The 9,853-nt window shown below is 40.1% G+C and overlaps 1 protein-coding gene across 1 annotated transcript; it reads right to left on the bottom strand.

Moving 5' to 3' along the window:
- Positions 1 to 8,971: 8,971 nt before the first annotated feature.
- On the bottom strand, positions 8,972 to 9,358 carry LOC110882524. The gene has a single exon (XM_022130522.1). It carries the CDS (start codon positions 9,356 to 9,358, stop codon positions 8,972 to 8,974), a length of 387 nt encoding a protein of 128 aa, XP_021986214.1.
- Positions 9,359 to 9,853: the final 495 nt, after the last annotated feature.

The raw sequence follows: 9,853 nt of genomic DNA, 5'->3' as shown, positions 1-9,853 counted from the left end.
GTTGTTAATTATTTTATAAACACATTTAAAGTATTAAAAATTATAAAAGTAAGACCTTTAACCTTTTTTTAAAACGAGAGTTCAAAACTTTTTTTTATAAAAAGGTTATTATATAATTGTAAAGATATTCAATAAAAAGGCATAATCAAAATACTATTTGAGAAAGTGTCTTTAAAAACAATATCCAAGAACTTTTAAAAAATATGTTTTTTAAATAAAAATTAAAAGACAATATTTTTTTTTGAAAAAAAACGTCTGTAATCTTTTTTTACACTTTTGAAAAAAAAAACGTCTGTAATCTTTTTTTACACTTTTTTTTGAAAAAAAGTGTAAAATTAAAAGACAATATTTTTTTTTGAAAAAAAACGTCTGTAATCTTTTTTTACACTTTTGAATTTGTTTTGTAAGAAAAAGAATATTTTTTAGAATGATAATTTGTATAGGGGGTTAAATATTACAAGTTTTAATGTGATTTTATGGAAGGGGGTTATAAAAAGTAACAAGAGGGGGTACATTTAGCCTACCACCTTTAATTCTTAATTTACCATAATTTCAATCGTTTAAAAAAATTATTATTATTTACTATGATTATAATAAAAACAAACGTTTATATTCTTATCTAATTTTTTGTTTAAAATTATTACTATTATTATATTTAATAACATAGTTAGTCCCTGTGGTTTGTACAAAATAACATACTTAGGTACTAATAGTTTAAAATCATCTTCTAGGGTATTAACTTTTCATTTTGTAACGTTTGGAGGTATTAACTTATAGGGTATTAACATAGTTAGTTCATGTGGTTTGCACAAAATAACATAGTTAGGTACTAATAGAATGTGATTTTAAACCAACAAATAACGTTAATACCTCCAAACGTTACAAAATGAAAAGTTAGTACCCTAGAATGTGATTTTAAACTATAGTACCTAAGTATGTTACTTTTTGCAAACCACAGGGACTAACTATGTAATTAACTCTTATTATTATTATTATTTAAATGATCATAATAAAAACAAACCTTAATACTTATCTAAATATTTATTCTTATCAAATATTTTGTTTAAAATTATTATTATTTAATATGAGAGATAAATAGGAAAATAAGGTGAGAAAGCACCAGAGAGTGACACGTGTACAAAAAAGATTTTCGTTTATTAGTATAATAAGAAGATTTGTATTAGATTAGATTAAATATTATTATTATTAGTATTATTATAATTTTAGTCAATTAAATGAGAGAATGACAAGTGTCCCAAAACAGGTTTCTTTTATCTTCCTATACTAATAAACAAAAATCTTTTGTACATGTGTCACTCTCTGGTGCCTCCTCCCTTTTAATAATAGTATTACATATTAATTTTTATACACAAAATATAATATAATATTAATTAATATACTTAGAGATATAAACGTATAAATTCAAATTTAATTAATAATTATCTATAACAAATATAAATGTATCAAATAATGTAATAAGTATAATATTATTTAATAAAGTTAGAGATCAAACGTATAATTTCAAATTTAATTAATAGTAAATTACTTTTTTAGTCCCTATGTTTTCGTGGTTTTAACCACTTGAATCGAAAATCAAAAAGTTTAACGTTCTGAGTCTCTAACCGCTCATTCACACCCCCTGTAAAAAATTCAAAAAACCTTTTGTAAGGCCAAGTTCTTTAAGTTCTCACAACTTGTAGAAATTTTCATTTTACCCTAACCATATATATTTGTTAAGATAAAATATATTATTTGGATATAAACAATAATTACTAATAAAGTATCAAATCACATGTACAAGTACTTATAGTATATAACTTAGGCTAGAGGGTATGGTGATGGTCCTCCAAGGGAGGATGATCCGCCATGTAGGTGCCACGTCATAGTCCTCCCAAGGATGGTCTATCCCACAAAACTAGAGGGTATGGGAGGATGGTCCTAGATGATCCTACCCCATCCCACTATGTACAAGTAACCATGCCTAATGTACAAACACAAACAAAGGGGGCCCACCATATTTGGTTCGTCGCAAACGGCGACATCTCGACGATGAGGACGATGACGGAGGGGGGCGGCGTGGAGGGCGGTTCATCTCCGGTGGAGGACGGACCAGGATGGTCCTCCATACCGTTCAACCTTAGAAGACTAAAATTACAAGTAGATTATTTAAAGGAAGTACCAAATTATCTTTAAAGCGAACATTAAATGATTTTTAAAACACATATTTTTTTTTGCTATTAAGTATATAACATTATATTTACTTAAGCCGTGTAATACACGTGTTCAATATTTTCTTCCAATTCTAAATTTATGTTACTATCAATATGTTTTCATCTTAAAAAATGGTCCAACTTCCTAATAGCATTGAGTTTTAAATATTAAACTTAATTTCAATCATATTACACAACTAAAGACATTATCATCATGCCAAATAAAGATATTATATAATTAAAAAATTAATTTGAATATTTAAATGTCAACTACTAATTAAAAAAGTTGTTGTAGACGCTCAAATTTATAGTTTAAAAAACGTTAGTCCTATTTTTTTAAACGTATGCTTTATTTTTAGAATGATTTTTTAATATGTAATATTTTCTATACAATGTTAATATTCGTATCTTTTCTCATGATTCATATATCTAAAAATAGTATTTATATCAAAGTATTTATTATATCATTAATATACATAGTAGAATTTAATTACAATTCATTTACCATAACCTCATAACTTATAACTATTGTTAAAAATACATACAATTTTATGATCATTATTTTTTTTTATATTTAAGTGTTACTTCTTTTTAAGACATAATAAAATGGATTGTAGTATCTCAAAAGAGAAGTGAAAACTTAGAAAATTATTTCGAATAGCGAAAATTAACTGTTCTTTTGTTTTACTATTTTATCTAAATAAGTCATTTCATTAATAAGGATTATATACAAGTTTATAATGTACATTTTTTCGTCATTTAACCCGTGTAATACACGGGGTTTATTCATAACGCTTGCACATGTTAATGAGAACCACTTCATACATGTTAAGCTGGAAGGGGATTATCCAATGCCACCAGCACACGGGCTATGGTTGAACCACCGAAGACCCCATACGGAACAATGGGAAGATATGTACTTGCCACGTCTAGAATGGTATACATCGATAATGAATCCTTTTTATTTATGAAATAATAAAAAAATGTTGTTTTTTTAAGAACCCCGTGTATTTGTACGGGTTGAGTAAATTTAATTTTATATATTAAATAATGAAGAAAATTACATTTTTAAGAATCTCGTGTGTTATACGGGTTGATCACATGCAATTTTATATACCAAACAATAAAAAGTTATATCTTTATAAACCCTATTGAAGAAACACTGACCTAAACAGCACCTACGACTTCAATGATTAGTGACCCGAACGCTTGGCTGCAAAACAGAAACACCGTTAGGACTCGTTACAGGAATGGGGTTATTCCTGTAACCACCCTCCGGCGTGAGAATAAGTATTGGTTTATGAAAGAAGTTTTGGAGAAGAAGATGTATGAGAACAAGATGATCATACCTTATACGTTTACCTCTATTTATAGGTTTTCCATTAGGGTTTCCTTCAACCTAGGATGTATTCCGATAAGTTAGAGATTTACACGATCTTCCCGAAAAGTTGGAGATTTGGTTGTGCACCTTCCATGTAGATATGGAAGGTTCTAGAATAATTGTTTGTATTTATATTAATATAATAGGTTGTAACCGGGTCGGGTTGACCGATGCGGGTGACACCTCGTCATGTCCCCCCAGTCCGAGCTCATGGAAAGAAATCCATTAGGTCGGACTAAGAGAAAAAATAAAAAGTTAGTGTATTATGGTTGTTACTACGGTTTTGGGAAATGACGGCGAAAATATAGGATGTGACAGTTGGGTCATCATATCAGTGACAACTGTTTTTACCCCATATGGACACGTATTTCCGTTCGTACATCTTTTTGAATTTGAAAAGTTGCCTTTGCGTATAAATAACGACTCCTTATGTAGGAGTTCAAATCCCTTCCCCCAAATCATTCCTTCGTCGCTCTTTCTAATCAATGGCTTCGAAAACCAACGAATCGTCTTCCACCGCTTCCGCCCCTACAGACATACTGTTTTGTAAGTGGGGCGTAACATCCTTCAACAACCTTGTTCATGACTATGGTATTAGGGCCGAATGGAACCCCGTTTTGCCGTCCAAAACCGACACTGCATTCCCCTTGAAGGTGGGTAAAATCACTTTGTTCAGTGATTTTTTCAAATTCTGCAATTTCCGGCTACCCGTCACCAAATTTTTGAAATCGGTGCTTGATTTTTACCGTATCCACCTTTCTCAAATACATCCCCTTGGTTTAGTGAAGCTTCGGCAATTTGAGTATGCCTGCATAGCACTGGGCCATATCCCAGAACTGGTTGTCTTTAGGGCTTTCTTTGTGCTTGTGTGGAAATCCCCTTTCTTTACTTTCGACCGGAGGGATACTGACGTGTCATGCCTAAGGGATATTCCTACCAGTTCGAGGGACAAAGATTGGAAGAAAAAATTCTTCTATCTTGATGCCTCTGTTATCCCTTGGGAAATGCACTAGAGAGAGAAAGGGCCAAAGGATAAAGTGAAAGACGATGTGCCTCCTGAGGATGCGTATGCGTCAAATGTTCTGTACATAAAGCTGTGTGGCCGCCCCTTCGAGTGCACGATTATCCCAGAAGGTGCGTTGGTGATGGCCGGCATGAGTTTGTTGTGGCCTGATATTAAGCGTTATCCCTCATTTCAAAGGGACGATGCAGGTATGTTTACGTTATCGTGCATTGCTATTTTTGCAGTGCTTTTTTTTTTTAATTCCCCATATGTCACACAGGGGAGTGGGGTATGTTTGACTTTATTGATCCTCCTCGGCATCTCGCGTTGAAGCCTGCCGACCGCGTGTTGGACGAGGGAGAACCAGATGTGCTAAGGGTGCATCTTGAGCAGTTTCTTCTACCCGCCGTACCGGCGGACCCCACAGCATACGTCACCCCGTTGTCAGGTGTGGCAACTACCGCCTTGTCAGTGTCGGAGAAAAAACCTACCCGGATAAAGCTTACCGGGAAGAAACACACAGCGATCCATGGGGGTGTGCCCTCCGTGGAGGAAACTTCCAGTGTTGGGCGTGATGTTCCCTTGGTCACCGATCTGACCAGTCCAGGTCGTGCCTTTAAGAAAAGAAAAACCTTTGTCGTACCTACTCTAAGTGCCTTTGAGGCGGTACAGGCTGCTTGTGCTTTCCCAACAGGTATCTATTGCTGACTACCACTGTAGCATACTAGTGTTTATGTTGCTAAAGCCCCACTACGTTTATTGTGCAGGTACCTCTGTGGGAGTGCCATCTGGAGTTGTTACACCACCACTTGTGCCGACCGTGGCGTTATCATGTCCTGGTTCCAGTGTTAGCATGCCCACAGTCCCCAAGACCTCGGCTTCTGCTACTGCCGCTGTGAGCTGTGTCATGCCCCTCCCTATTCCTACGTTATCAGTAGCTGTAAGTGTTGATCCGCTATCCACGCTTCGGACAGGCGGTCTTGATACACCTGTGATTGACTCGCCCAGAGGCGTTTTTGCTGATGTGGATAAAGATGTTACTACCGTGTCAGCGGCACAGGAGGTGACCAGCGTGGGTGGTGGCGAAACTCGAGGATCGAGCAGCGGTATTGCTGATGACGGTGTCCGTCTGATTGACGACCTGTTTATACCAACTGTTCGCTGGGACCCCAATGCTCAAGACAAACGCTACCAGCCTCACTGGAAAATCGCTGAATCTTCAAGGCTGATTTTCCCCCCTGTGGTTCAACACTGGGTCGAGCGGGCGTATCCCCCTGCCGAAGCGGCGTACGTAGAGGGTTTGAACAATGAAGATCTGATGAATTCTTCAATATCTGAGTCTGTGAGCCTACCGCGAAGGTTGGTTGAAATCCGTCGCAGGTGGATGCATGATAACACCCAACTCCACCAGGCTCGAGCAACTATTCAAGAATTGAGGGACGACAAGCATCGCTTAGAAAGTCAACTTCAGACTGTGGGATTAAGGCAGGCCAGATTCTTGTCGGAGAAAAACAAAGCTGAGGAAGATTTGCGGAGGGTGACTAACCATCTTGCTGAAGAACGGATCTTGTGGGCCCGCGACATGGCGGAAAAAGATCGAGTGTTGGCTCAGGCCAAGAATATACAGGAGGAGTTGGAGCGTAAGGCCATAGCGGAGGCTCAGAAGGTGAGACTCGAGTTATCGGCCCAATTGGAAAAATTTCGTGTTGACACTGATTTTGTGTCTCAGGTTCAGGAGCGGTACCAAAGCTTGACAACTGAAATAGAAGCCTCCCATACCAAAATCCGGCTTATGTAGGCAGAGCTGGAGGAACGGGAAGGAAAGGTCAAGGAGTTGCAGGACCATTGCGATTCACTTGTCACTCAGAACAACAAACTTGCTGTATCGTCGTCCTCTAAACTAAAAGAAGTGGAAAATGCGCTGGCACAATCCAACGCAGAAGTCGATGATTTGACCAGCCAGCTAGCGGCTATGCGGGGAGACAGGAATTGGTTGATAACTAATGGGCTGGTGGGGGCGTTTGAGTACCTGCGTGAATCGCCCCATTTTACCAGCTTGGTTGATCGTCTCTCCGCGGCTGCTTACCAATCCGGGCATCACGATGGTGTGTATAAGGGCTATATGGATTGCCATCAGTTGGATAAGGTATCGCCGGATTTTCATGCTGTCAAGGGTAAGCTGCAAACTGATATGGCGAGCGCCCTTGAAGCGGCGTATACAGAGCCGCTGCCCTGTTATGGTGATTTAATGGACAAAGTCAATGAGGATGGGATAGAATCGCTGCGTCTGATGCTGGACCCCGCGGAGGAGTCTGAAGAAGAATGACAGCTTCGTTTCTCTTTTTGTTGCTTGTTATGTACTCTTATTGCTTTGCTAATGACACTGTTTGAATTGGGTTTAGTGCCCATTTCTGTTTTGATTTGACAGCTGTATTAATGCAAATGTCATGATTTCTGACACCGCCGAATTTTTAAAATATGGCTCTGTGACGTGTGATGATTATTTTCCATTAATGCACCCGACGTCACCACTGTCAAAACTTTTTACTCCTGCTATAAATTTACCTTTCGTTTCCTTATTTGGTTGTTTGGACATGATGGAAAGAAAACGATATAGGCAAAGACTCTCCGAGATCTTCCGGGTTCTTGACGCTGCTGATGGCTTGCTCCAGCTGCAATACCCGGTAACGAGGTCGATGCTTAGGGGGAGGAGACCCATTCCCAATGCTGCTCCGGTTCGTGCTAACCGAGCATGTCAAAGCATTGTTATTGAGGATCCTCAACCAGTGGATCCCGGAGTGCCACAGCTATCAGCTGATGTGCTGTCTAGTCTGATTCCGGTGAACCCTGAACAGCGATACCGTCTGACGTACCAACGCCATTCTGGTGGTCGGCCGAGGAGGCAGCAGGTGGATGGCTCAGGTACGGTGGTTCCGATGGTTGATGGTTCATCTGACAATTTGGCCATCGATCCAGTTGTAGTTGTGGGTGATGAGGTGGTGGTGCATACCCCTGCAGTGGTGATGGCACCCAACCTTCCTCAGTAGGTGTTTTGAACATGTTCTGTATTTTGGTTCCCATATGTTTGGTTTTTAGTGACAGGGACAAGTACTTGGTTTTTTTTTTTTTGAGATAGGTTATGTACATGTAGTGATGCCTATCTGTTTTGGGGCGGTGTATGTATCTATTACCAAGATACCCGCCGTAAGCGCTTGTTATTGTTAACCCTATGACTTATATGAATGAAAAATATTTCGTGTTTAAGGGTGTTGTTTGTGTTTTTACCGTTTTATGCATTCATCGTGCGATGGTAACTTTTGTAACAAATAAACTTAAATCTTTATTAAACTTGCATGGAGTAATAAAAGAAAAGCAGGAAAATCCCAACACGGGTTACAAATGTGAATTTGAGAAGATAGTTAACTCTTGCTGTTAGGAGCAAGGTTTTACAGGTAGCATTTCCTCAACTGGGCGATGTTCCAACTGCGCGGTATTGGCGTGCCATCTAGTCGGGATAGGCGATAGGCCCCTTTACCCAGATCTTCTTGGATAATGTAAGGGCCTTCCTAGTTTGGGCCCAGTTTTCCTGAGGGTTCCATTCTACTTGCTTCGTTGTCACGCATGACGTAATTACCCGCTTTGAAACTCTGTTTAGCCACCCGTTTGTTATAATACTTTTCCAACGCTTTCTTGTATCGTGCTTCGCTGATGGCGGCTGCCTCACGCCTTTCTTCCAACAAATCCAAGCCTTCTCTCAGAGATTGGTCGTTGTCATTGCCTATGTTGAGACGGCGTAACGACGGTAACCCTGCTTCAGCAGGTATCATTGCCTCCATTCCGTAGGTAAGGCTGAATGGGGTTTCGTTGTTGCTAGTTTTGGGCATTGTTCTGTGTGCCCAAAGGACATGTGGCAATTCTTCCACCCACGAGCTTCCCTCGTGCCCCAGTCGTTTTTTGATGCCCTCTAGCAAACTCCTGTTCGTCCGCTCCACCTGTCCGTTACCTTGGGGGTGTGCTACCGACGTAAAAATCTGCTGGATGTGGAGATCAGTGCACCATTCCTGGAAAATTCTATCCGTGAACTGTGTCCCGTTGTCACTCACCAGGTAAAGCGGTAACCCGAACCTGCACACTATGTGTTCCCAGAGGAATTTTTTGGCATTTTCCGCCGTTATCTTAGCCAAGGGTTTTGCTTCCACCCATTTGGTGAAGTAGTCAACCGCCACAATTAGGTACTTTAACTTTCCGGGGGCCGACGGGAAAGGTCCTACGATATCCACGGCCCATTTCTGGAAAGGCCACGCTGCTGTCACCGGTACCAGGCTGTTCTTGGGCCGTATTGTCTGAGGAGCGAACTTCTGACAACTGCGGCATTTTTCATAGTTCTGTTACAGCGTCTTCGTGCATCCCAGGCCAGTAATATCCCGCGCTATGGATTTTGGCCACCACTGCTCGAGGTCCGGCGTGTATGCCGCATAAACCCGCGTGAATTTCACTGATGAGGTACTTTGCCTCTACTGGGGAAACACATCGCAACAACGGACCCAAGTAAGATTTTCGGTATAGGACACCATCGTTGACCTCATATTGTAGCGCTTTCGTTTGTATCTTCTGTGCTTCGCCCTTGGCGGGAGGTAGTTCACCTGTTTCGAGGAAGCGTAGAATCGGAGTATACCAGCAAGGTTCTTCCATTGTGATGGCGGAAACACTCCGTGGTTCAATTGAGGGTGTCTGTAACGTTTCGACTTTGACTTCCTTTTCCATGCCTTAGGTGGCGAGTTTGCTTAGGGCGTCTGCTATTTGATTCTTTCCTCTATGTACATGGTTGAGTGTGACCTTGTCGAAGGAATCCATGAGTTCTTTAGTTTTCGCCAGGTATTTCGCCATTGACTCGTCTTTAGCTTCATACGTTTCGTTTACCTGATTGTTAACCAGCAACGAGTCGACGTATGCGTCTACCCTGGCTGCCCCCATGGATTTTGCCATCCGTAAACCTGCCAATAATGCCTCGTACTCCGCTTCATTATTAGAACATTCAAAGTCGAAACGTAAGGCGTACATTAGTCTGATCTGATCTGGACTTATTAGCATTAGGCCTGCACCGGACCCCTTTCCGCTAGATGATCCATCAATGTATAGTTTCCAAGTCTGCCTTGTAGCGCTGGACTCTGGTATATCTTGGACGACTGGGTCTGTAATGACTTCTCCTTCCGGTATTTCAGCTAAAAAATCAGCAATCACTTGCCCTTTAACCGCTGT

This window comes from Helianthus annuus, chromosome 10 (genome assembly GCF_002127325.2).
Source record: "Helianthus annuus cultivar XRQ/B chromosome 10, HanXRQr2.0-SUNRISE, whole genome shotgun sequence".
Classification (NCBI taxonomy): Eukaryota; Viridiplantae; Streptophyta; class Magnoliopsida; order Asterales; family Asteraceae; genus Helianthus; species Helianthus annuus.
Note: the sequence above shows the minus strand (reverse complement) of the source record. Positions and strands in the feature narration are given on the sequence as shown.

What these genes read in the sequence shown, in the direction of transcription:
- LOC110882524 (XM_022130522.1), bottom strand. Translation starts at nt 9,358, where the DNA reads ATGGAAAAGGAAGTCAAAGTCGAAACGTTACAGACACCCTCAATTGAA.